The sequence below is a fragment of the Vicugna pacos genome, chromosome 11 (assembly GCF_048564905.1).
Source record: "Vicugna pacos chromosome 11, VicPac4, whole genome shotgun sequence".
Lineage (NCBI taxonomy): Eukaryota > Metazoa > Chordata > Mammalia > Artiodactyla > Camelidae > Vicugna > Vicugna pacos.
Window position 1 is genome coordinate 38,056,474 of NC_132997.1, and position 27,790 is coordinate 38,084,263.

The 27,790-nt window shown below is 44.6% G+C and overlaps 2 protein-coding genes across 2 annotated transcripts in view; one reads left to right on the forward strand and one right to left on the reverse strand.

Moving 5' to 3' along the window:
• WDFY4 (WDFY family member 4) overlaps positions 1-27,790 on the reverse strand; it is a 269,557-nt gene that overhangs the window by 29,124 nt on the left and 212,643 nt on the right. Inside the window, exons 48-50 of the mRNA XM_072971154.1 lie at positions 4,558-4,600; positions 3,240-3,359; positions 1,191-1,308 (exon numbers count right to left, since the gene is read on the reverse strand). Coding sequence (XP_072827255.1) covers positions 1,191-1,308; positions 3,240-3,359; positions 4,558-4,600 — 281 coding nt within the window. The remainder of the gene's footprint in view (positions 1-1,190; positions 1,309-3,239; positions 3,360-4,557; positions 4,601-27,790) is intronic.
• On the forward strand, positions 5,997-27,398 carry LRRC18 (leucine rich repeat containing 18). Its single transcript, XM_006216094.3, has 4 exons — positions 5,997-6,731; positions 8,699-8,796; positions 22,156-23,018; positions 26,190-27,398. The coding sequence occupies exons 3-4, from the start codon at positions 22,255-22,257 to the stop codon at positions 26,209-26,211; spliced, it is 786 nt and encodes a 261-aa protein (XP_006216156.2). The 5' UTR covers positions 5,997-6,731; positions 8,699-8,796; positions 22,156-22,254; the 3' UTR covers positions 26,212-27,398.

Consider the following 27,790-nt stretch of genomic DNA (forward strand, 5'->3'; position numbering starts at 1 on the left):
TGGGAGAGAATGGTACCCAAGTGGGTCCTGTGTGGGACACAGCTGGGGAGACCTGATGTCCCTCTGCCCTGTCTCTCTGGAAGGCAGAGCCTGGTGGAGCCAGAGGAACAGCCTCTGGGGTCAGGTGAGGGACCTCAAGCCAACCCAGTAGGTTGGCAGCACACCTGTTTCGTCTGGCTCAGGCCTTCTGGGATGCTATGATGCAGTCCTGATTGCCTTAAATTAGCTTAAACCAAAAAACAGCAGCTTGAACTCCAGCCACAGGAGGTAATAATCAGGGTAAGGAGGCCTGCCCACTCCTCCCACCTTCTCCCACCTCCCCCAGCCCCATGCAAAACAGGGGTCCCAGGTGGGGGCCAGGAGGCTCCCAGGGACTGTGTGCCGAGAACCTGTTCACCAAAGGCAGGGCCTCGGGGCTGAGGGAGCCTTCGCAAGGTGTGCTGCTTCTGTTTCTCAAGATAAGCTTTCATGGTTCATGGGTGGACATTCCTTATTTTACTAGTTCTGTTTATTTCAAAGTGTTTGAGAAAACCAGTAGAGCTGGCGTCAAATACACGATAGAAAATTGTCTTTAAAATATATTCATTGAAGTTTAAGAACTGAATAGACCTAAAGGAATAAGGCAGTTACAGTATAGGGGGCATGAGAATGTGGGGACAGCTGTCCAGGTGATGTGCTGGTGAACAGGTTCTAGAGCTGGACAAACGCAGGTTCTGCCACTTGGAGGCCATGATCCTGAGTGAGCGGCTTAAACTCTGAGTTCCAGTGTCCTCCTCTTTGAAAACGACCACTGTATTTACGATCGCGGCCGGGCCTGCACCTGCTGCACAGTAAGTAATAAACGGATGTCACTTCCCGGCCTTTGCCTGCCTCTGGGAGTGGAAGTGTTAGCTCTTAGCACCGTAGTTCTCAGTCCCGACTGCACGTTGGAATCACCTGATCCACACCCTAGCACAGACTTAAGTTAAATCAGAATTTCTAGAGGTGGGGCCTGGGCATCAGTATTTTTTAATGAGCTCCCCAGGTGATTCGCACATGCAGCCAGGGTGCAGACCACTGAATCAGAGAGTTCTCTATTCAGATGTCATTGTCTGTCACCTAGGTGACCGCCTAAATTGTTGTCAACTCTCACCTCAAGGCATTCGGATGACAAGCAACGCAGGAAATAAATCAAGCTGGTGTCTACCCACCTTCAGTCTTCTCAACTTCTTTAAACCTCTGGATGAATTTCAGCTTCCTTTCCTTGGTCTGAGCCCCCATGGGCTTCGAAAGATCCCGGAAAGTCTTGGGATTCGTCAAGTTCAATGTCTAGAAGGCAGATGTGCAGCTGGAGTTAACTCCCCAGGACCCCCTTGTGCCCCAGCGAGACTTCAGGAGCCACGCTCTTTAGTTTTATGGTTCTCTTTATCGGTTTACTGTAGTTTGGTCTGACCCCCCTCTGGTGATTAGCGGGCCTGCTAGGGTTTTACAGCCTCGCAGCCAGTGATCCACAAAGACTTAATAGGGGAGAGATGGAAAATAAGAGGAGGGGAAGATTGAGTTCACACTGAACTGTGCCAAGTTGACCCACATCAGAACATCGCCACTGGTTACACAAGAGATGTTGAGAAGGGTTCCTGTTGTCAGGGAGCACTTGGCTCCGGCCCTCACGGAGCAGTTCAGGGTCCTTGCTTAGACTCAAACTGATTTTACAGGAAATTACAAGTCATTTGATTGGGGAGGAAAGACCTCATGTTTCTGGAGGCGCACTCCCTTCCAGGCAATGAAAACAGCAGTGGTGCCCCTTCCCCTGCCCTTGGGATACACGACAGTGGAGGCACGTGGAGCTTTCAAGGCTGGGTGTCCTCGAAGATGTTTTATTAGCGGAGATGTTCTGCGTATTAGCAGGGGAGCCACGAACTCCCCGGAAAGGAGGTGTTTCTTTACACCTCTCTTCCTTTTCACTAGCAATGAATCACCACAGCTTTGCTGGGGAGGCAGGGCCTCCCACCGTCTCACACCTGCCGAAGCCAGGCAGGGACAGAAGTGAATCAGGTGGGCCTGAGACCCCCATGAGTGGCGGCCCCCATGGAGACCCACAGTCAGCTACAACCAACTCTGCCAGGGCAGAATGGGGCTTCAGAGTTGCCAGATCTCCTATTCCTCCAAAAGATACTGGAAATCCAGCTTTTAAGGAGAAATCTCACAGTTTCTAAACGCTGGTAAGTGATCAAATTTTAATACAGAGTATGGGCTAGACAAAAGAGACTAGTGAGCCACCGCTTTGCCACACTGTGAGTTAAAGCTGGGATTGGTAAGTTTCGGTTTTGAAATAACTCGGCCTCAGATGATGGTTAGTGCAGTAAGAAGCAACATGTGGCTGGTGAGAAAAGGTTTGCTGTGCTACATGTCCTAAGTGGGGATGGGAGGTCACCAAAGGCTGAGGCTTCTCTCCAAATTCTAGGGATCAGCCATCTGAACAGCCCGAGGCAGGACTGGCCGGGGCTGATCCGAACCGGGACCCAGCCACACTTTGCCCTTTACCTTCACTGCCCAAGACACCTCCCGATGGCCAGAGCTCAGGTGGTCAGGACACAGCTCTACAGCTTGGTCGTCCCCCAGTAACCTCACCTCGGTCTAGCTGAGTCATTTTTCTATTCCTTCCTCCCCTGCCTGCTGAGGTCCAGGGACAGAGGTCCAAAGAGCAGATGATCTGGTCTTGCCATCAGCCTCCCCTGTGGCTACATGTCTCGGTCCAGCTCCGAGATGAAGTCTACAGACCACCATCTCAGTCACTGAAGTCAGGTTACCAGGGAGGAGCACCTTCTCGCTGGGTCTGTGTCTCTGTCTCTCTCGCTCTCTCCTCTTCTCTCTCACCCTCCTCTCCTCTCTCTCTCTCTCTCCCTCTCTCTCCATGTTGATTCTAAGAACAAATTTCATGGCCCACTTCACTTGATGGACCAGTGTTGTCCATGGCAGTATCTCAGCAGATGGGTATCTCTTGCCTTCATGGTAGCAAATAAGCCAGGAAGCCCTCTGGGGTGCATGTTATCTATCGTCCTAGTCATGTGGGGCTGGGTTCAGGAACCAAGGCAGCCAGACTCCACAGGCCTCCTCCCAGGCGAGGGGCCAAGCCCAGAGCAGCGCCTAGGCAGGCCCCGGGGCAACTGAACCCCATCAGAGAGGCTCTACATGATTATGGATGCTCTGGTCATCAGAAAGCCCCAGGACAGCTGCGCAGCATCCCTGTGAACACGCACCTGTGAGGTGTAGTCGGCCAGGACCCAGGGGAACACTGGATACTGCATGTAGTCATTGTAGGTCCTCCCGGCCAGGGTGTTGAGGTGCATGAGATACTCAAAATTGCTGATGTCCCTTTTCTACCAGAAGAGACAAAGAGGGGATAAACCAAACACAGTTGGCCTCTTCCTAAGGACCACAGGGTTCTAACTCCCAGCCCCGTGCAGGAGACCCTCGCTGTGCAGGTGAGAGCAGGTTGCACTTACCTGCCCTGTTCCCTGCACCTTGGCATGGAGCCGGGCCATCTCAGGGAGGCCCACTAATTCCAATATGAACTGAAGCAAATCTAGTTAGGAAGCAAAGTCAGCCAGGAAAACACACACACACACACACACACACACACACACACACACACACACACGAACACAACTTGGCAGTCCAAGCACTCTTTTGTGTTAACTGTTGGGTGTGATGATCCAAAGTTGATTAAAATAATAGCACCAATGCTGGGCGAACTTACTGCTGACCTCTTTATGACTGAACACACAGCTGAGGGGACTTGCAGTCACAGGGAAAGAGGCTCTCACCAACAGGTGGAATGATCTGTCTTCCTCTGGGACTTTAGGAACCTTCTTTTCCCTGACCCTGCCTGTGTGGATAACACTGGCTCTTAGGGGCCTCGGCTTGAAGACGTACAATCACACATGGAGATAGGGACTGTATTCGGGGAAAAATCCCCAAGGCCAGCTGGTGAATGAGCAGCCCTGTACAGCCCCCATCTCTGATGGGACCTGCATGCTGTGGCCTCCCTTCTCCTTGTCCCACTCCTTGGGAAAGGAAGTGGATTTGGGACATGAGGGATCAAGAGTTACTTTCTTGCTGCCATGTGATCTGTACGACTGGCTCTCTTGGGGTCCGTTCCTTTCACTGACAACCCACGGTTGAATGTCAGCTTCTCCAGGCTGGGAGCCACGTGTGACTTCCCAGGACAAGATGTGGTGATTGCTGTGCAGTCCTGAGCTGTGTTCATTCATACATACGTGTACGTCTTCACGGATGGAGCGTGTGTGCACGCAGAGCTTATGTACACAGACACACACACACAAACACATGCCCTCTCACTTCCCAGCTCTGAGTCCAATGTTCAAGAATCACCTCCAGTCACTGAAATCTTTTCAGGGCAATATTTGGGACATTTGGGCAAATTAATAAAACAAGATCCCTCCTGATTCATGCACAGGCTTTCTCTCTTCATCACTGGGACCTCAGCTATTTGCTGGTTTGCATCCCCAGAGGGATTCCTCGGACCCAGAGCCCTCTGAGGGGGGGTCACTGTACCTGCCACTTCTGCAGCATGGTCCTGTCGAAGCCAGGGTATCTCCTGTGGAACAGAAAACAATACTGGTGACAAAATATCTCAAGGCATGATCGGGGGGAGAGGTGGGACTTTCTGGAGCTTTGAGGTTCCAGGGCCTCCAGGAGAGCCACAGACTTCTCAGGACCCACAGATTACTGCCCGAGCTCTTCTTGCCCCGACCCTGCCCTATTGAAGGTTGGGTCCTTGCAGCCACCATGGCTCTCAGGTGATGCCAGAATTCACTGCTGCCTGAAGTGTGGCCCCCAGAGAAGTCCCATGGCCTTGCAGAAGCAGGCACCGGGGCCTCACACCCTCAACACTGGATTTCCCACAGCCACATCATAATCTTCTTTGGCCATTTGAACAAAATACATGTGAGTAGAATGTATTATATACGAATATAATACATGTGAATCTATGTGCGTGGTTAAAAAATGCAAATGCAATGGAAGGTCATGAAATATGAAATAATAGTTACCAAGTATTGCCCCCACTCAAGAAGTATCCACAGATGAGTTTCCAGAAAAGTTTTAGCCATAGGCCTGTCTATATGGTAACAGAGTGTAAAAGCAATTTTTTTTTTTTGATACATGGGACCATCTCATGTGCGCGGGTCTCCGCCCTGCTCCGCTGCCCAACGCCTTGGTGGGGGCGGCTCGAGTCGCCCTGTGGCCGCGGTAGCAAGACCTCACCGCACACCTGGATGGGAAGTGGCTGAGCCTGCCCCTGTGCTGGGCTCTGTCCTCACCAATGAGGCTTCTGTGATCCCCTCTGGACATACATCCCAGTGATTTATGAGATGGAAATCGTTAACATCTCATAACGATTTCATGATTTGAATCTTTGTGAGCCTACCCATGAGTCACATTTCTGGCAACGGTACTTCTCGGCTAAAAAGGATGAGCACTTTCAAGTTCACTACACATTGCCAAATGGTCCTCTAAAGAGGCTGTACAGATGTACGATACACGTTTCTACCAATACAATGAAGAACCACAAATCAAACCAAAAAAGGTCATTTTCGACCGCTGTGGTAGGGAAGAGATTAGAAGCACACAAGAGGCAGTATCAGGGAGGGAGAGGAGGAAGGAATCGTCTGCGCGTGAAACGCCCCTTCTGCTAGCAGGGGTTTGTAGAGTCTGGTTCCTCAACCTGTGTGATGTCCCCTGGTTCCTTTTCCAGCTCTGTGCTCTTTCCGCCTCTGTCTCCCTGAGACTCTCCCTCAACTCCCCAAACCAGGTCCTTGCTCAAGAGGTTCCACCAGACGGAGCCAGGCCACGCCTCTCTCCAGCCACGCCCACTGCCTAAGTCCTGGGCGTTCCCCCACGGACCCCGCCCCCTCGTGCACTGTACGTTCCGCCCACTGCGCCAGGGTCCTTCAGGCCTTCGTGTGCCCCAGAAGGGGCAGAGTCTCTTTATCTTCCCATCACAGTGCCGCTGTCACAGCATCTGTCCAGGCTCCCCACCCCTCCTCATTCAAGACCTTCCTTGGCAGATTTTCTATAAACAGCAAGCAACTCCCAGGCTGGAGCTCACCTCTTCCCCCAAGTAGAGAAATCATCTTTTTGGTCCATTTTATCCAGGCAAACAATAACCATAAGAAGAAGAAGCAGGCAAAACCTGGTCACACTTACTGCTTTAGCTTGCAAAGGCTCAAGTGAAGATCCGGTAGTCCTGCCCTGTCTGTGAGCCTGCCACCGACCCCCGTTCCAGGAGGCAGGCTACTTTGAAGGCTATGAACAAGGGCAGAGCCCAGGCTGGAGACAGTGAGGGTCACCACCTTGAAAAGGAGCCTTCCTGAGGCTGTGGGGCTGAGCTCCAAGGCTGTGGAGTTGGTACAGCAAAGCCTGCTAATCTTGCTACTTTATTTCAGAAAGCTGACAGCAGAGTGGGAATAGGGGAGCAAAATGTGCCTCTTAGGGTCCTGGAAATGAGAGACAGCCTCTGGTTTTATTTTCTCCTTTTGGAAAGAGTTCTAGAATATTACCTGTGGTCTTTTGTGACATTGCCACCCGGCGGAATGGTATGCAGAAGATAAAGGCAATTCACATCCCCTTCCTCATTTCATCAGCTATGAGCTCCAAGGAACACCCATCACTTCATGACCATCAGAAAAAGACGCCATTACCAGCAGTGCCCAGACACCTAACCAAAGGTGAGTTCTCTTTTAAAAAAATTTTTTTTCTTAAATCATGTTCGTCTGAAGGCAGTTACAGACCTCTTGGAATGGTGTATGTGAATTTTGTAACTATCTGATGATTAAAAGTATTTAAGAGTTGATATACTGTGCTGTTCCATCATTATAGTGTAAGTTTTAGATTAAACAAGGTACCAGAGATGGCTCTTGGCTTTCCAAAGTGCCCCCTAAGGTCTAGGGGAAGCAGGGTGGGAAAGAGCACGGGCTTTGGAGTCAACAGAACCTGGGTTCAAATCCTGCCCCCACCACTTGGCTGTTTGAACTGCTGTTACCTCATCCCTCAAACAGAGCTGATCACATCTGTCTGGCCACATCTGTCTGTGTGTGTGGGGGGGGCACCTGCCGGACCACACCTTAACCCTACCTTAACCCTGGGCCCTGACTCTGAAGACAAGTACTTTCCAAGTACTTTTCAAGGGGAAAAGAAAACAAAAGCAAATAAAAATCGACAACTAAAATCTTGGATCTGGCTGGATTAGAGAGATGTTACTTGATAAACCTGGGTATATTTAGCATTAAAAATGAACATTAGCAAAATTACCAAATTATTACTGCACACTTACGCCATGAACTTGATGCTGTAGACGCATGAAAAGTCTGGAAGGGTATTCAGCAGGAAGTTACCTCCAAATGCGTTGAGTGGCTTTAATTTTTATAAGGTTTCACATATCTGCATTTTAAAATGTATTTATCATCTCATATATTTTCTCCCTTAAAATACTGATTTTCCTTTTGGCTTATCTGTACTTATAATTTTCATATTACTTATTTCCTAATTTATGTGCTTTTTGAATGTTCTCATTAGAAATGTACTAAGTTGTAGGATTCCAGGTAATTTTTAATTTTCTACTTATCTTCATTTGTTCATTATTTTAAATCCAATTATTGTCTAAAGTAAATGATCTGTTTTATTTAGTTTTGGATTAAATAGTACAGTGCTGGTGTTCACATATTTAAAATTTTAATAGTTAACTATATTTCTAATTTAAAGATTTATTATATTTTTATTTTTTAATTAAAAATTTTTCATTTTGCTTTTTTGTACTTTCAACATTTTATTGCTTGGGTTAATTTTGCATTTCATAGTATTTATTTGCTAATTATTTATTTTTTAATTCAACCTGGGCATTATTCAAAATAATAAGTATTTTTATTTTTTTACTTCTATATATGCATTTCTAACTTTTCTACAATGTTATCTTATTATTTGCATAATAATTTTAACATTTAACCTTTTTTGCCAAATTTTTCAATTTCTTGGAATTTAAAGGGAAAAAATGAACAAAAATACTATAAATGCCTTAATACATTCATTGCAGCCTTATTCATGATAGTGCCAAATTGGAAAAAATAGGAAAAGCATGGTCCACGAGATTCATAATTGCACATTCATTCAAAATGTCGAGCTTGGAAACTACGTATCAGCACTGAATGATGTAATATTAATGAATAAAAAATTGTTGTAGAATGTCTGATTTTTATGAGCAGTGGTCACTCTGATCTAATAGCGAAAAAGGGGTGTAAAAGAGAAAACCTCAAGAAAAAATTAAATTCAAATAAATAAAGAGATGAAAGACGGCCCCCTCTCAAAAACCAAAGGGCAAGAAAGAAATATGGGGGCCAAATTACAGGGAAGTCTATGATGTTTCATGAGACTCAATGCTATAGAAGATATTTTTTCCTTCCAAGAGGCAAACGTGGCTCTTTCCCCTCTGTTAGCAACATGCACTGCCTGCGGTCTCCAAGAAAAGCAGCCCTGCTGATACTGCAACCCCCACGGCAGGCTGGGGGAAGCCAGGAGCAAGCCCATGGCAAGAGTCCCAGCGACCCCAGAGCTGGCCTCCCTCTGCGTGGGAAGCAAGCTGGCCTGCTGGGAGTCTGAGTGTCCTGGAGACCTGTCAGCACTGTGTTCTTTCACCTTGCAGGCTGGCGTCAGATTATGCTAATGAACTCCAGATCCCAAGCCTCTTGTTGCCTGGTGACAAAGTTTCACCATTGAGGAAGAGGAACTGAGACCAGCAGGGTAAGTTTTCCTCTAATTGCATTTATTTTACTTTTAACTCTGCCACACTACGACCCCTTCAAACTTTTTTTCTCTCCTCCTTTGAGTAAGCAACTTTGAAAATGCCAGTTCTCCTGGTGTGCTTTATTTACAACCCCCAGACGCCACCGCCACTGGCTAATTCATTATTCAGGAGAGGACGGAGCTGGCCCGGAGACCCAGGCAGGAAGGGCAGCTAGCAGGGGTTGGGGAGAGGGTGGCCAGCCTGGTGTCCTCGGCCCAGCTCGTGAGGTTAGTGTGGGAGTCCGTGGGGCTTTGGGTCACACTTTCTAATGATCTTTCCAAAGTCTGAGTGTCCTGGAGCGTTTGTGGCACCACAAGGAGGTGGAGACCAGTGTTGGAACTGCTCCTCCACCCACCCAGTTACCCCTGTAAGGAAACTGCAATGCTCGGCCAGCCAGGAGGGCCGAAGCCCGTGAAGGTGACTTCAGCAGCAGATGTCACTCAGTGACTGCTGACTGTGCTGGAGCTTAGAGCATAGTCTGTCTTTTGAGAAGTCTGGACGCAAACCCTTTCTGCAAGTGATCCCGAACACTGGAATCCACTGACACGCGGTGGAGTCCTAGGCTGGGCTGGGCCTTCCAAGGAGGGACTGGTCATGGAACACACTAGAACACATGCCTCACGTCCCTATTTCCACAACAGGTATCATGGGGAAAGGAAGGTGCCCCTACTTCAAGTCTGTGTGACTTTGGACAAGCTACTTTCTTTTCTTATTACTATCATTACTAATCGTGCTTAAAAGGTTGCAAAGACTTTTCTGCTTGGGGATCAGCAAAGACTGTTCCACGAATCCTACATCTGGGATTAATGACCAATAGGGAGGGTCTCGGGGCTACTGATTTGAGGGAGCCTCTCAATATGGTGCTGTTTGGTGAAATCTATCAGTGTTATTTACCATCATAAAGGTACCGGGTACCAGATTACCATTCACTGAGTGCCCAGTGCACACTAGTCACTTAACGTAGCCATCACCTCATTGACTCTTCACAGCAACCTGCAACTTTCTAACCCATTTTGCAGATCAGTAAACTGAGCTCATGATTAAAACCAGGTTGGCAGTGAAGGTGTGGATGGAGTCCAGTTCCAGTGGCCTCAAAGCCTCCACATTCTCCACCGCCTGGGTGCCTGGCTTCTATTGAGTACTTTATACATAACAGGAAAGGAGCAGACAAAATGGCTAATAGAAGGGCTCCATCCCTATTTGGAACATGCCAAAGAGCTGCCCTGTTCTAAACAAAGTGCCGTCTGTTGTACTGCCTTTGCTTGCACCCTTCCTGACAAGTTATATCTCTGTGCCCAAAGTCATCAGAAAAGGGGTCTGTCTTATTGATGATGGCCTCAGATGCTTCAATAAAAACTTTAAATAAGCCTGATAAAGACTCAAGGAGGAAAGGGAAATTTGAATTTAGAAAATATTTCTACAGAAAAACGTTAAGATTAGAAGTCGCAGCGTTTTTGAAAGACAAGTGCCTTATATACAAAGACCCCCGAACTATCCTTTTGCACCCTTTTCCTTTCACCTGAAGTATCCCTTTAAAAATGAGACCGTGGTCCTTCCAGCGCCCTTCTGTTCTAGATGGGGACCGATTAGCTGGGGTTTACATAAGCATCCTCCCCGACATGGCACTGCACTGCTGTCACCCACGTGTAAAAGGCTACGCGGTTCTGATACCACAGTCGTCCGTGCTTGACTGAGGGTTTTCAGGGTGGTGGCCGACCTGCTGGCTCTGAGAGGACCTCTGTGGAGGGAGACAAGGGCAGCTGCCGGGGCTGCGTACCACTCCCCGCTGTCACCACTCCAGCGCGGCCAAGTTTGCTGGAGATTCAAGAGAGCAAGGGGCTGCCTCAGGTAGAAATTAGAGTGAAGAGACCCTGTCCTGTCTGTGGTCACTTTGGGGGAAGTGTAGGCACGGGCCTTCTCTCCTTGGTTTGACATGTCCTGGGGACTTTCTCACAACAGCTAAGTATCATTTGAAAAATACGGCACAGCACGTCTGCCCTGGGTTTTTGTTTTTGTTTTTGTTTTTTTGCCTTTAGCCTGCCTGCCTTCTTTCCTTCCTTCACTTCTTCCTTCTCTCCCTCCCTCCCTCCTTCCCTCCGTCTGTCCTTCCATGGTCTCCCCTCCTTCCCCTGCCCTCCTGCTGTCCCTCCCCTCCCCTCTGACATGGAGCCTGGAGCCTTTCCATCTGGCCTTCCCTCTGTCTGAAACACCCTCCCTGCATCCTCACTTCTGTCTCTGCTCAGACGTCTTCTGGTCAAAGAGGCCCTTCCTGGTCACGTCTCCAAAAGAGCACGTCTCCCCACAACACTCTCTCTCTTGTCCCAGTTCTTTCTCTTCCTGGCACTCATGGCACCTGGTGTTATGTTTGTCTGCTCTGGTTCATCTCCTCTTATAGGATGTGAGCAGGGCCTTTATTGTGCTTGTTGCATAAATAAGCACCTCATTCATAGTCGTTATCCAATGCACACTGTTAATGAATGAATGAACTCCAAAGAACCACAGGAAATTCGGCTGCTCCTTTAGAGTTGGTGCTCAGGGCTCCCCTTCAGGAAGTTGACAGGTGGGCGAGTTTCCAGCAAAGCCTTTCTCGGAGCTGGGAGCTGTCCCACAGCAGACAGGGGAACCCCACTGGGGTATCCACCAGTGCACACCGCCGAGGTGCACCAGCGTGTGCACCAGATTCGGCACCAGGTCCACCCCTTAGCAGGCTCTCCCTGAGGCCACATGGGGTCATGGTACAGAAAGAATGCACAAAGCACAGAGCACTTGAGAACTGCCCCCTACTCTGCCATCCTGGGGGGCAATGTCCTTGTTCTCCAGATAAAGTAACCCAGTGTCTCCACCCGGAAGACACGGATGCCCCAGTAAGTAAGGACGCTGTGCTATGTGTTTCTAACCCACTGGAATCCTGGCGTCCTGGCTCCACTGTCATCAGTTATGATGTATCAGTCCAGTCCCCGCCGCTGCTGCTCCCCACACCTCCCCTCGCCCTGACACACAGTTGCTCACCCTCACCCTGCCCTTCAGAAGCAGCCACTTTTTATTGTCCTATTTACAGAAGTGGGGGCTGAAGCTCAGTGACGCTCTGCAGACTGGCCAGGGTCAGTGGACAATAAACGAGGAGCTGGGCGGCAGCCCACGTGGGTCTCGAGCCCCTGTGCTTCTTGCCCTGTCGAGCCACTTCTCTGATCCCGGCTTCCCTGTCTGCAAGGGAGGCCGTGGCTGTGAGGAGAAAAATCCAGTCACACCTGTCTGGCCATAGCGGTGCTTAAACCATGCTGGCTGAAACTGACTTAATGCTCACCTCTTGGGATTTAAAGGTGCCAGGACTGACTCTGGTTCTTCGCTTTCCTGGGAATCAAGGTTGCTCTGTGCGCTTTGAATGTGTTGGTTGATGAACAAGGCGTTTCTAGCCTGTTAAACTAATAATCTTAATATTTTATTTTAACTGTAAGGCACCTATTCCCTCTGTTCCTTTAACAAATCCAATTAAAACAGAGTACATTCGGGATTACAAAAGAGATGCTATTAAACCAGTAAGAAATCACAATCCTTTGTTATTGGGCCATGTGACCCCCTGGGAACTTTTGCTCCAAATAAAAGTTGAATTCTTATTACCCACCAGGGGGATGGGGGCAGTTTGACAGATAACAGCTTCCCGGGCAGCACATGTGCAGAGCCACACTGATGCTGAGGATGGAGAAGTAAATAATATTAGGGGTAGATGAAGCTATACATGGGAAATACCCCACTAAGATCCTTAGCGCTGCATTGATCAAAATTAACCAGATAATTGCCAAATGAAGTGAACCTGCTAATTTCCATGCAGACTCTCTGTCTGCTGCAGCTCTGATGTCATGGAAAGAACATCCCAACTGGACGCCCTGGAATGAGGCGGACAGTGTGAGCTTAGATAAACCAACTTTACACCCCACCCACCCACCAGCTCCTTATCTTTGGGTGGGAGGAATATTTCTACCTCAAAGGAGAGCTGTGAGGACTGAAGACTGGGATTTCAAAATTGTAGACTAGATAAACAAGATTACACTGTATAGCACAGGGAAATATACACAAAATGTTATGATAACTCACAGAGAAAAAAACATGACAATGAGTGTGTATATGTCCATGAATGACTGAAAAATTGTGCTGAACACTGGAATTTGACACAACATTGTGAAATGACTATAAATCAATAAAAAATGTTAAAAAAAAAAAAGAAAGGGCAAACTGGAGGGCACTGGCTTTGCACAGGAGGCATGAAGTGCCTCTAAAGGGCTGGCAGAGAGACTAAAAGCACTCATGTCTATGCCCCCAGGGAGTCTCTGCTCCAAAAACCAGGTAACACTAAGGCCAGTAGCAGAGAATACCGTTCCTGGCCCAGAGTGGGTGCTGGACAAATGGTCATTCTCTCCCTCAGTGCAGACCATGCCTGAGTCAAACATTAGTGCCTGTTTTGGAAGCCTGGTCAGAGGTTCTAGACACACACACTCCACAGACGGCCCCACTGTGACCATCCACATCTCCACCTGCCCCAGGGCTTCTCAGGTGAAGGAACAGCTCGTTCTGGGAGGGGCTGGAGGTCACAGGGAAGGTCACCTGGAGGGGGAAATCAGAGCAGAGGAGATCAGAAGCTGGCCTGTTACATGCCTAGTGAATGGGTCTTACGAGAGTCGGGAGAGAGAATAATGACTTTTGAATGAATGACTTCACTGGGGCAGGTTTGCACTGTTTCCCCTTAAGAGACGTCCAATGTGCAAAAGCTATTTCTCATTCATATGGCACAAAGCTGGCTATGAAGTTAGTCCCAGATACTGGCTGTGAAACAGCGCTGACACGGGGGGTTTCAGTTCTACAGTATGTCTACCTTGTCTCAGTGCATCAGTGCAAAGAGTGAAGTAATTATTGAGACTGTCTTAGCAAGATGTTTAAAGATATCAACTATATATAAATAAAATCAGTCTTACTTAAAAATATAAAGATACATGGGCGTGAAGCACCAGATAAATTCTCGTATCAGAGTGAAGACAATGATCTTACAACTGAAAATGCTTGCAAATATTTGATGGCAGTAAAATATAAGTTGCCGTTACATTTTTAATTTAGATATCCATGGGGTGTCCCACCATGCTGTTTGATTCACAATGACTAGATAGAAAAATTAATTAGAAGTTAGTCAAACCAACTGGTTCAGTTTTTCCAAAGTATAAAAACCAACTGTACAAAACAAAAAGTACATTTAGAAACTTCTCATATTTGGGTTTCTAAGCTGTTCATGAGAAATAAAATCTATTATTTGTCTGTCCATCCATCCGTCTGTCTGTTCAGCCATCTGTCTATTCATCTATCTATCCATCCTTCTGATTAAAATCTATTTTATCTCTCTCTCTCTCTGTAATTGCCAGCTTCCCTTGTGTGGGTTGGTCACACATTGACATCTGAGGAGTCTATGAATTGATCATAACAGGTCATCTAGTGACTGACAAACGCTTAACTTCCAGAATATGTAAACAGCTCATACAACTTAATAACAAAAAAAAAAAAACCAAAAATAGAATACAGAGTCCCAAATATTTTTAAGTTTTTTAAAAAAACTGTAAATTTACCTACAGTAAAATTGCCTTTTTTGTATACAGTTGACTGAGCTCTAACACGTACAGCCTCACGTAAGCACCACCACAGTCAGGGTACAGGCAGGTGCAGCACCCCAGAAAGCCCACTTGTGCTGCTGCACTGTTGTCAAACCTTCTGCATCCCTAGTCCCTGGCAACCACCCACCTCTTTTTTGTACCTTTCCTTGTGGCTTTTCCAAAGTGTGCAAACGGAATCATTCATTATGTAGACTATTAAGATTGGCTTCTTTTACTCAGCAAAATGCTCTTGAGATGCATCCAAGTTGTTACATGTATCAATAGATTTGTCCTCTGTACGCTAGAGAGTATTCCATTATAAGGATTAGCCAACATTTCTCATTCATCCACGCTCTGAAAGACCTTTGGGGTTTCTGTTTCTGTTTTTGGCAACTGTGAATACAGTAACTATAAACACAAGTTTTCGTGTGAACATAAAGTTTTGGGGGTTTTTTGAGTAAATAGCTAGATGGAAGAATGCTCGGTCATATGATTAAGTATATGATTAATTTTATCAGAAGTTGCCAAACTGTTTTTCAGGGTGATTGTACCTTTCTGAATTCCCATCAACAATATATAAGCATTCCAGTTGCTCCACATTCTCGCCAAATCTTTGTACTATTGAATTTTATGTCATGTTTTTTGTTTTAGGTATTTTAGTAACTGTTTTAGGTATTTTAGTAATCTGACTGTGATTTTCATTTGCTTTTCCCTAGTGACTAATGATGTGGAGCAATGTTTTGTGGTTTTGTGGGCTTATTAGTCATCCACACAACTTCTATGGTGAAATGTCTCATTAAATCTCGAGCATTTTTTTTTATTACATTGTTTGCTTTCTTACTGTTGACCTTGAGTTCTTTAGAGAGTCTGGATACTAGTACTTGGTTGAATATGGGTTTTGGTTTTGTTTTTGATTTTTTTTACAGAGCAAAAAATTTTAAATATTGTTGGAGTCCAATCTGTCAATATTTTCTTTCATGAATCGTACTTCTGCCTAATTCAAGGTCATGAATATTTTCTCCTACGTTTTCCTTTAAAAGGTCTATGGGTTTTTCTGGGGCGTGGGCATAGCTCAGTGGTAGAGTGTATGCTTAGCATGCACGAGGTCCTGGGTTCAATTCCCAATACCTCCATTGAAAAATAAATAAATCTAATCCCCACACTCCCCCAAAAAGCTTCAAAAAAAAGTTCTGTGATTTTACAATTTACATATCTATGACCCATTTTGAGTTAATCTGAGTTAATTAGGTTGAGAGTCAACTTTTTTGCATACGGGTAACCAATTGTTCCAACACATTTGTTGAAAAGTTTGGTGTTTCTCCATCGAATTTCTCCTGAGCTTTTGCCAAAAAACAATTTACCATTTGACCATATTTATGTGGATCTAGCTCTAGATTCAATTTTCAATTCCACTGATCTATATAGATCAGTATATATGATCACTGACCTATATAGATCAGTATGCGTGCGTGTGTGTGTGTGTGTGTGTGTATATCACATCCTTTCACCAATATCACATGTTACAATGACATGGTAAGTTTTAAAATCAAGATGCATGATATCTCCAACTCTGTTTCTTTTACAAAATAGTTTTGGGTTTCTAGTTCCTTTTCTTTTCAATATAAATTTTAGAATCTGTTTTTTCCTATATACAAGTAATCCTGCTGGAATTTTTATTGGAATCACATTGATCCTTAGCCTAATTTGGGATGAATGGACATCTTAACTATATTAGGTCTTTCAACTCATGAATGGTATGTTTCTCCACTTATTAGATCTTCTTTGCTTTCTTTCATCAGTGTTTTTTAATTTCCATCACAGAAATCCTGCACTTTTTTTCAGTTATGTGAAATACACACGTTTTATTTTTTCGGAGCATTATTATTTTTCAAATTTCAGTTTCCAGTAGTTCATTGATAGTATATAGAAATTCAGTGAGGGTTTTTTGTGTAACTTTGTAGCCTGCAACCTTGCTAAACCCACTAGTTTTAAGAGCGTCTTTTAAATTCAGCGGGATTCTCTATGTGGACAATTTGATCAACTGTGAGTAGAAACAGTTTTATTTCATTCTTTCCTATCTGTCCGTTCTTTCCTTTTATTTTTCTTGCATTATTGCACTGACTAGACTTTCCAATGTAATATTAATAGGAGTAATGAATTAACCTTCTTGTATTATTCTCAAACTTAGGGGGAAAAGCATTCAGTCTGTCACCAATTGTATTAAATACAGGGTTTTGTTTTGTTTTTTTTCTGGGAGCCGTTTGTCAGGTTAAGGAAGAGCCTTTCTACTACTTGTTTGCTGAGACTTTTTGTCATGAATGAATACATAGTATTGATATGTGTTTTTTCCAGCATAAGTTAATATAATGATATATTTTTTCTTTTTAGTCTGTTAATGTGCTGTATTATGTTGCTTTCTGAATACTGAATCAACCTTGCATTTCTACTTGGATGTGATGTATTTTATATATGTGTGTGTGTGTGTGTATATTCAATTTACTAATATTTTGTTGAGGATTTTTATGTCCAAGTTCATGAGGTATTGGTCTGCAGTTTTCTTTCCTTAAACTGTCTATATGTGATTTTAGTATTAGGGTAATGCTGGCCTCAGAAAATACATTAAGAATTGCTCCCTCTTCTATCTTATGGAAAAGTTTATATAAAACTGGTGTTCTTATCTTTAAATATTTGGCAGAATTTGCCAGTAAAACCATTTCAGCCCGGAGGGGTTTTGGGGGGAAGATTTTCAACTGTGAATTCAGTCTCTTTAATAAATATAGGTCTTTAAGGGTTGTCTCTTTCTTCATGGGTTAAATTCTTTAGTTTGTGGTTGATTTCATCTAAGTTTTTTTCTAAAGTTGTACTATTCTCTTATACTTTTAATGCCTATAGGTTTTCAGTCATATCCTTGCTTTAATTACTGATATTCATCATTTATGTCTTCTCTCCTTTTTTTATTGTCAGCCTGGCTAGAGATTTATCAATTTTATTAAACCTTTCAAAGAACCAGCTTTTAATTTTATGGATTTTTCTCTACTGTCTTTATTCTTTCAATTTTATTGACTTCTGCTCATCTTTATTATCTTCTCTCTGTTCATGCTTTAGTTTATTTTGCTCTTCTTTACTAGTTTATTTAAGGTAGGAGTTTATATTATTGATTTGAGAACTTTCTTTTTTAAATGTCCCTAATGTGAACATTTAAAGCTATAAATTTTCCTCTAATCGCTGCTTTAGTTGCATACCATAAGTTTTAATATGTTCCATTTTTGTATTTGTTCAGGTCAAAATATTTTCTAATTTCCCTTGAGATTTATTTGACTCAAGGCTTATTTATGAATATGTTAATTTTTTAACTATATGGAGATTTTCTAGTTATTGTTCTAATATTGTCTTCTAATTTAATTCCATTATTTTTAGAGAACACTCTGTATATGATTTCAATTCAATTGTTAAGATTTGTTTTATGACCAAGAAGAGGGTCTATATTTGTGAATATTACATATGCACTTGAAAAGAATGTGTATTCTGTGCTGGGTAGAGTGTTTTATAAATGTCAATTGGATCCAGTTGGTTGATGGTAATGTTTAGTTCTTCATCAGTGGTTCTCATGTGGGGGCAATTTTGCTACCCAGTGGACAGATGGCAATGTTTAAAAGCATTATTGGTTGTTCAGCTAATGGAGAGCTACTGGCTTTTAGTGGGTAGAATATTCTGGCTTTCTGCTGCTAAATATCCTACAACGCATAGGACAGGCCTTCCTCCCATCACCACCCCACTCCTGCCAACAACAAAGAACTATCTGGCCCAAAATATTAACAGAGCCATGATTGAGAAACCCCATTCCTTGCTGATTTTCTCTCTACTTCTATTGATTTGAGAGAGAAGTATTGCTGTCTCCAACTTTAATTATGAATTTGCCCATTTCTCCTTCAAATTTTGTCATTTTTTTGCTTCATCTATATTAAAGCTCTATTGTTAAGTACATACACATTTAGGCTTTTTGTATCTTCTTGTTAAAGTGTCTCTTGTGATATTCTTAATCTCAGGTAAATTTTCATGCTCTGAAATATACCTTGTCTGTTATTAGTAAAGTCACTGCAGCTTCCCTTTAGTGTTTGCATAGTATGTCTTTTTCCATTCCCTTAGTTTAACTTACTTTTGTTTACTTAGAGTGGATTTCTTATAGATGGCATATAATTCGGCCTTTTTCTTTTATAATCCATCCTGATAATTATCCATTCTGATTACTCTGGAGATTAAAATATACACCCTTAACTCTCTACAGACTATTTAGAATTAATATTTTACTACTTCAAAAACAGTGTAAAAATCTTACCTACCTATCGGTCTCATTAACTTCCCCCATTATGTTGTAGTTGTCATTTGCACTCCGTCTACATACATGTACAGCATTAAAATGTTTGCTTTCAACTATCACACATATTTTAAAGATCATAAGACGAGAAAAATAGTCTATTATATTTTCCAGATACCTATCATTTCCATTGCTCTCCCTTGATTCTCAAAGTCCAAGTTTCTCTTTAGTATTGTTTCTCTTTTACCTGAAGACTTCCTTTAGCATTTCTTTCATAAAAGCTCAGCTAGTGGCAAATCCTCTTATATTTCATTCAGCTGAGAATGTCTCGTTTGCCTTCATTCATAAAGGATTGCTGGCTGACAGTCCTGTATTTTCAGCATTATTTTAAAAATATTTTTCCAGTACCTCTGACCTCCATGGTTTCTAGTGAGAAACCTGAAGTCATTCACACTGCTGTTCCCTGCAAGCAATGTGTAATTTTTTTTCTTTAGTTTTTTTCTTTAATTTTGAGTGGTTTGATTATGTCTGAACGTGGACTTCTTTGAGTTTATCCTGTTTGGGATTCCCTGAGCTTCTTGAATCTGTAATTTTTATGTCTCTCACCAACTTTTGGAAGTTTTTACTCATTTTTCCTTCAAATATTTTTCTGCACCACAGCTCTCTGTCTTCTACTTTTTATAGAATGTATTCATATATTGATAATGATAGATGTATATTTTGAGCAGACAGTCACAAGTCACGAGTTCTGGCAAACCTTCTGTAGCTTCTGTAGATTATGGTTATAGTGTCCCATTCAGTGTTCAAAGAATTTACAGTGCTTTTCAAACTAGTCCTTCATGTTGCTACTCAGGCACCAGGCTGGAACCTGCACAGTGGTCTCTCTCTTCGCTCAGTTCACAGTGCCTTTGGGTTCAGGGTTTGGGATTAGGCACTAAAGACCCAGTTCAGGATTTTATCCATTATTCATAGGCAGCTTAGGGTGCGACCAGGAGTTCACACACAACTTTATTCAACTCTCTTCTTTTTGCAATCTCCCCAACGCTTCGTGTTTCCCAAGAGCTGCCCCCTGCCCCATCCTTGGTCTTCTGGCTAGAAATCCAGGAATCTTGTTTTCTAAACCTGCTGTGTACTTCCTGCCATGGTTTCTGCCTCCAGGACCAAGTGGCAGCGAGACAGAGAGGAAAAAGCAAACTTCTACACTCGTGGGATGACAATTTGGTCAAAGACAATTGTTATTCTCCTGCAGAGTTTTAGGTGCCTGCCTGCCTGACTCCAGTGAGATAGGATTGCCTGGGGCTGAGGCAGGCGAGAATGGAAAAAACAGAAAAACAACAGGAGATCTCCTTCACTCTCTTTGACCCTGAAAGGTTCCCTTTCCCAACCTTGGCCAGTAAAAGAGGCTTTTCTTGGAATTCTGTTGTCATTGGTTCAAAGCTGGTCTTACTTTGAGTTATGCCTCCAGTCTGTCCGATACCCTTTATCTTCAGAGATGTCAGTGTGCCAGCTGCTCCGCGCGCGCTGTCCGGGACCTTCAGCTGCACTCAGTGGGTGATACTGCATTTTAACTGTGACTGAAACCCCAGCTCTCCTTTTTAAACTGCTTTATCCCATCCACTTCCTCACAGTAGCATGATACACACACTTCAGTACTGGTCAAGCCAGGACTGTCTTTGGTAACCAGCCAATTACGCCTGAATGCGGTCGGCCCATTGTTTCTGAAGAACAGGTTCAGCTTGCAAGGCCTGCTCCAGAGAACGTCAGTGCTGCTGAGGGCTGAGAGGACTCTCACTGGGTTATCACGGAGGCCCCCACCCAGCTCCGGAGGCTCTGGTCCAGCGGGACTTGCACAAGGTGGGCAGCTCTGACCTCCAGCTAGGAGTGGCAACAGTGGGATTTATAATAAGCACGTGGGAGGCATTTTTGCCTACTTCCTTTGACACTGAGGATTACTGTACCAGGAAAACAGGGGATGCTAGGCTCACACAGCCTGATTGCTGGCGCTGTATGTATGACAGAAATGTGGTTCCTGACAAAGGGCCTGGATGATGAAGTGGAGAGACTGCAGAGCCCCTCTCCCACCCATGCCTGCCAGGGAACGGAGGCAGTTCTAGCATTTGTCTCCTGACAGCATGCTTCTGTCCAGAGTGGGAGCTTGGTCCAAAATAGAAAAGCAGCAAGCAAGAAGCACCAAGTTGTAGAAAAGAAAAGAGCCTCGAGAACAGGCAGGCCAGTTGCATCCTCTTCCGAGCTGTAGACCTCCCTCACTCCCGAGCCTCAGTCTTCTTCTCTTAATAATGGGGGTAATCCTGTGGACCTTGATGGACTGTTGAGGATTAAAATCAGTATGTGCGAAGTTCCTGATAATAACATTTAATAGTTAATTAGGGTTTTACTACGTGCCAGGCACTGCTGTAAACATTTTGTAGTTTAGATAATTTACATTCCCAAAGAGTCCTAATGGGGGGCTGTTTTCACAAATGAGGAAACTGAGGCACTGAATATGTAAGACAATTGGGGAAGAACTGGATTCTAAGCAAGCATTTGAGGCCAGAATCCACCCATCACTCTGTACGTTCTCCTTCTCCGATGGCAGCAGTCCTGTTATCACACCTATAGGTGCAGAGGTGTCCACAGCTGAATTTCAGTGTGAAGGATGTGAGGGGAGGGAGGTAAGGGGGTAGGAGGTGGAAAAAGGCAGCATTCTCGTTTTGGTTCCGCCAGGCTCCACGCTGGCCCCGTCCGTGCTCATGGGCACAGCGGTACATCCTTCTGCTGGTGGGTCGAGCCAAAGACCTCTCTGTGCTGCATTTATTGCAATGCAGTCATAGGAACCAAGGCCTGACTAATTCCAGATGGTGAAGAGGGAGGTAACACACGTGTCATTCTTAACTCCCGTCTTGTTCCCTCATCTCCAGGCTGCGTTGCTTCTGAGACCTCAACCATCCCACCCTAGGAACTCATGAGATAACTCTGAGAAAAGACTAGATTTAAGTAGCGATCTGGGAAATGGCAGCTATCCAAGGCCGCCCCCACCCCAACACACACGAAAACACATGTCCCCAGGAGGGGAAATATGTCAAAGTCCAGGACAACGGATTGTAGTTGGGGACTGGCGTAGCCAGAGGGGTGGTAAGCATCCTTCAGGCCAACCCTGGACCTCCCATTTTACATCTGGGAGCACTGAAGTGTGAAGCGGGCATTCGGTTTGCTAACGCTCTTTGGCTAGGCTACTTCTGCTCATGGCCTAATTTTTCTCCACTTTCCTCTCGATCTCCTTTTCAACCATGAGAGAGTGAAGCATTAAGATTTGGGGGGAGCCTATACCCTCATGTCCTCTCCTAACTAGATATTTTTTCTTTTCTTACCAGAGTGTACCTTCTAGCAGTTTCATATGACTTTTTTCCTCAAACTGATCACCAATCAATCAGAACTATCTACTTCAAACACACTCCCTTAACTAAAAGAACATGGCCAAGGGTGGCAAAGGCCCCAAGGGCAAAAAGATCACCTTCAATGTGGCCAAGAATTGCATCAAGATCACATTCGACGGGAAAAAACGCCTCGACTTGAGCAAGATGGGAATTACCACCTTCCCCAAGTGCATCCTGCGCCTCAGTGATGTGGACGAGCTCGACCTTAGCCGGAACATGATCAAGAAGATCCCTGACTCCATCTCCAAGTTCCAAAACCTGCGGTGGCTGGACTTGCACAGCAACTACATCGATAGGCTGCCTGAGTCCATCGGCCAGATGACCACTCTGCTCTACCTCAACGTGAGCAACAACAGGCTGACCGCCAACGGGCTGCCCGTGGAGCTCAATCAGCTCAAGAACATCCGCACTGTGAACTTAGGCCTGAATCACCTGGACAGCGTGCCCACCACGCTGGGCGCCCTGAAGGAGCTCCATGAGGTGGGTCTCCATGACAACCTGCTCAACTCCGTCCCCACCAGCATCTCCAAGCTCCCCAAGCTGAAAAAGCTCAACACAAAGCGAAACCCTTTTCCCAAGGCAGAAGAGGCGGATACATTCATAGATACAATCAAGCGGATGGAAAATCTGTACTTGGTGGACGAGAAGGATCTGTGTGGGACTTGCCTGAGAAAATGCCAGCAGGCCCGGGAAAAGCTGAACAAAATCAAGAACATGACCGTGACGGCACCGAAAAGGGCCATCTTTTCTAATTTGGTCTCACCCAACTCCATGGCCAAAGGATCCCAGGAAGATTGGAGGTGACCTGGGACCCTGACCCCAAGGCAGGAACGGAAATAGGAGGGAGGGAAGATGGCAGTGGGGGCACCCTCAGAAAACTGAGGGAGTCTTTCATCACTGCAATAGCTCCTCCAGCCAAGCCCATAAAATACCTTTCCTGACCTCCTTGGCTTGTGATTTTGTTGATTGAAAGGCTTTTAGTTCTTTGCCATTCCATACATTTCTGTCTCTGCATTCACACACCCACATGTACAGGCACAATGAGTCAGGAAAGGGCCGTCCATCTCACTTCCACCCCAGAACTCTGCCTACAGCCCACGGCGCGGGCAGCTCACACGAGCATACTCTTAACCTCATTATCACCCATTTCAGGACCACTGCCAGCTCCCAAATGGGGAGCCTGTTCTATAGGAATGCTTTGGATCAGGGCTTCAAAAGTCAGGAATCTCAGAGGATGGGTTGGTAGGAGGGCTGATGGACATTTCGTCTTGGGAAGGGGACAAAACTGGGCCACAGTGATGGGCAGATATTGTCGCTAAGTACTGGCATTAACATCTTGGGCTTAAAGCAGTCCTATCCTTTTCTCTTATCTGCACTTGCATAATTTGCTCTAGGAGCTTTTTAGCCTAAACCTGCCAGCCCTTGACTGGCTGTGAATGAGTGAGGTTGCACTCCCATCTTATTACGTCCAACACTTTTGCAGACCTTTGTGGAGTAAGGAAAGAATGTGTGCACATAGGGGTTGGTGCAGTCAGTAAATAAATACCTTGTGAGGCACTGTGCTGGGAGCAGGGACTGTGTCCAATGGGGGAAAGCTTGCCTTGCCCTGTGCAACCTGTGGGGAAGATGAGATGAAAGAAGACAGGGAGTGATGTCATTGTTTGAGGAAGTTAGGCGATCAGAGCCTAACAGTGTGCAGGGCTGGCCTGGTATAGAGAAAAAGCCAAAGATTCTGGAGTTGGACACATCTGGCCTGGGACAGCTCTGCCTCTTCCTTGCCATCCATCTCCCTGGGCATTCTGCTCAGCTTTGGTTCCTTCATCTGTAAAGTGGAAATAACACCAGCCCAACTCTAAGGGTTGCTGTGGGTCTCCAGCAGATGCTCAGAGCAGGAGTACTTGGTAGAAGTCAGTTCTCTCTAAGAACTGGAGCTTGGCGCAACTCAAAGCTGAAATTCCACTTTGACAGTGTCCCTAGTCCCTCTAGAGCTGTTGGCAGAAATGACAGAGGTAGAGTCAATCCTCACAATAGCTGAGGACCTTCTCTGGACCACTCACTCACGCCTTCATACTGCCTAAAAGAAACGGATCAAGGAAGACAGTGTTAGAATAGTTTTGCTTTGTTGCTTAAATCAAGGCTTTCCTGTGTTGGTGGCAAGTTTTGTAGTAGTTAATGGAAATGCACCAAGAGACGGATATTCATTAGTTCAGTGTAACTAACATATTTCTTTTTCATGTTATAAACCGTAGCAGACAGCGTGCTTCATTTTTTCCCTCCTCACTGCTGCTTTTCCGTGGTAATGCTTAGCTGTGACGACTCTATCATATTTCTAAAATCTTTGAAGATATAGATTCAAAATTCCCTTTTCAGCTTTCCTCCTTATTAAATGTTTTCTATTTATTATAAAAGGAACAAAACCATATATTGTTTTAAATATAGCAGCTTACAATTCTACAGGGTAAGCCAGCTGTAATATTGACAGATTTCCCTACGAGTTATTTTTCTGTGTATATTTTTATACATAGTTAGAATAATAGCATTCGTGTCATTTTTATCCTGCTTTCAAACCCACGTGTTTACACCATCTTAGTAACCATAATTTAAAACATCTGCGAGATAGTTTAGCATGAATATACGTTACTATAAGTTACTGATGGGTTTTCAAGTTGTTCCCAGTTTTTCACTAACAGAAATTGTTTTGTGATGAAGCCTGAATGGTTAAGACTTTTAAAATATTTTGCATTATTTTCTGGTAGAGCTTCATTATCGCAAATACTGTGTTAAAGGATGTGTTTTTAAAATAACTTTTGATATGCGCTATCAAGTGGCTTATAAAAAGTTTATACCCATTTATATATCTACCAGGAATATATTAGAGAACCCATTTCATTATGTCCTTGTGAGCACTGAATGTCATTCTTTACAATTTCCCCTTCATTTAATGACCAGAATGATTTCTTAGAAGCCCGTCTGTAGAGGAATAGAGGACCCGTGTCTGTGAAGTGCATGATGAGATGCCATGCCTGAGGCTCAGGAGTCCCCACGGGAGTGCTGGGCCTTGAGCATGTCTCCAGGGGAGCCATCCTGCTATATTTTAGCTACTTCATCTCTGACCCAAGGGGCACAGGGGCATTCATTCCAAACAGAATCGTGGCTAGTTATTTGGATCCTGTCCATTTCCATTCTGTTCCCTTGAGACACTTTTTCTTTAGAATTAATGTTCCCTTCTTAGTCATTAAGAAGGATCAGCGAAGAGCAGGAGTTAAGGAAAAAGATCTCCGTGCGCCTCCACAAGGGGTCTTGGTCTGGCCCACAGGTTGGCCCTTCTACTCCCTCTCCGGCTCCATCGCAGCAGCTTCCCCTACTGCACGTGGTCCTCAAAATCTCTGCCCAGTGCTTCTCCTGGATTTCCTGCCGGCGGAGTGGGTGGCGTGCACGATGACGGGTTTTGCCATCCTTCATCTCTAGGTGCTTTGCTGGGCTTTCACGCCTGCAGCTATGTCTTAGGGAGAGATTTTAAGCACATTGAACCTCACCAGGCTTGAGAAGTTAACAGGCGGGGGCTTTGATTTGCCCCAGGATGCATTCACCTTAGACCCCTCATTTGTCAGGAAACTTTGGCAGTAGGATGAAGCAAAGACGAGACACGGAGCTCGTTAAGAGAAGGCATCTTCTATAGTTTATTCCTTTTTCTGTCAAGGGAAGGATTCGTGTTGATGGTCCCTCATGCTCTAAAAGACCCCAGTCACCTTTACTTCCTGGAGAGCATATTAGGCCCCCAGACACTTGATAGGAACACCATGGGGTTTCTCTTTCCTCAAATAGAACAAAAGTCCTTTCCACGCTCATCCAGTCACCACCTCTCTGAGAGTCAGGCATGACCTAGGTGACCCCTGTGTGACCTCTCCCTAGCTGTGTTTCACCCCGTGACATGGAGTAATCACCTTGGCCTTTTGTGTCTCCATCCCCAGGATTCGCTCAACATCTCCCTAGAGTAGCTTATGACAAAAACTTGAAGACTAATCAGCTAAGAAGAATAAACAACTCTGACGAAGAAAAGCGCTCAGTTAGGAGAAGAAAGAGAGTGTCATGGGGAACATTCTGGAAGCCAGGCTCTCTGGTGCCGGCCAAGCCATTGAATTGCTTCTTAAATTCACTTTGCCTTTTTTGATGATCTGTGTGCAAAAATGACTTTGGGAAATACTTGATGTGTGATTTTTTTTTAATGTGTATAGAGGAAATGCTTACGACAACGATAGATATAAATGACAGACAACTGAAGATTTAAAAGAAGGCTTTAAGACTTAAAAGACATATGCTCTTACGCTTAACTTGAACTGGTAAAATCCCAACCCCAGTTGCCTCTGATAAGTTATGTGTGTATAACATGATACCTCAAGCAACTAAAATTTATACCAGGAAGTCATACCAAAAAAACCTCAAATAAAAAAAAAACTACATAAATCAAAGTAGAATTTTATCGAATCTTTCAGTAATGCAAAGGTAGGCAGGAAAAAGAGAAATGAACAACAGAGGGAAAAATAGGAAACAAAAAAATATATAATGGCCAGACTGATGTGCTAACACCTTAGAAATTTGTTAAATGTAAATAGTCTGCTTTGTTTGTAATGGCCCCAAACTAGGAACAACCAAGTTTCCCTCAACAGGATGGTTTAACCAACTCTGGTATGTGATACCAGTCAGCAACAAAAGAGCACGCTACGGATACAACTTGGATGATCTCAAGGCATTATTCTGGGTAAAAAAGGCCTATCTTCAAAGGTCACATACTCTGTGACTCCACTTACAGAATATCCTCTAAATGACAAAATGCTAGAGATGAAAAACAGATCAGTGGTTGCCAGGGGTCAAGGTTGACAAGGGGTGATTGATGCTGCTGAGCATGACCATGACTGTGGTGATCAAATTGTGTACGTCGATTGATCGTGGTGGGGGTTACAAGAATCTGCACGTGTGATAAAATGACAAAGAACTATGCATACAAATTGTACCAATGTCAGTTTCCTGGTTTTGAAATTGTACTTTAGTTATACAAGATGGAACCATTGGGAGAAATCAAGTGAAAGCTGCTTGGGGACTCTGTATTATTTTTGCAACTTCCTATGAATCTACACTGAATTTAAAATACAATAAAAAATTTAAAAAAATCTTACAGCCTATTTGCAGCAAAAAACAGATCTTTGTGTATCTGCCAAGGGCTAATTTATGAGTGACTATGGCAAGCATAAAGTTCCTCAACCATCCTGAAGAGTTAAGGCATTTTGGGAGAAAGAGTGCCTTAACCTTGGATCACCAGACTAACTTAAGATGATCCATGTTGCTCTTATCTTATTGAAGATTCCCAAGAAAGATGCTAAAATAATAAAAAGACAACGCATAGCTTCTCTGTCTGTGCCCCAGGTTTTCTGGTGGTGGCTGGACACAGGTGGCAAGTAGGGTGGGGGGACAGTGAGCCAGTGAGTTGCTCCTCTCTCAGTTCTGGACTTTCACACACCTGCCCACTACCCCGTGGAAGCACCTCGGCTGGGTGAAGCTGGATGGACAAAGGGGC

What these genes read in the sequence shown, in the direction of transcription:
- LRRC18 (XM_006216094.3), top strand. Translation starts at nt 22,255, where the DNA reads ATGGCCAAGGGTGGCAAAGGCCCCAAGGGCAAAAAGATCACCTTCAAT. An exon ending in GGATCCCAGGAAGATTGGAG is followed by an intron (nt 23,019 to 26,189) that starts GTGACCTGGGAC and finishes CTCCATCCCCAG; the next exon opens with GATTCGCTCAACATCTCCCT.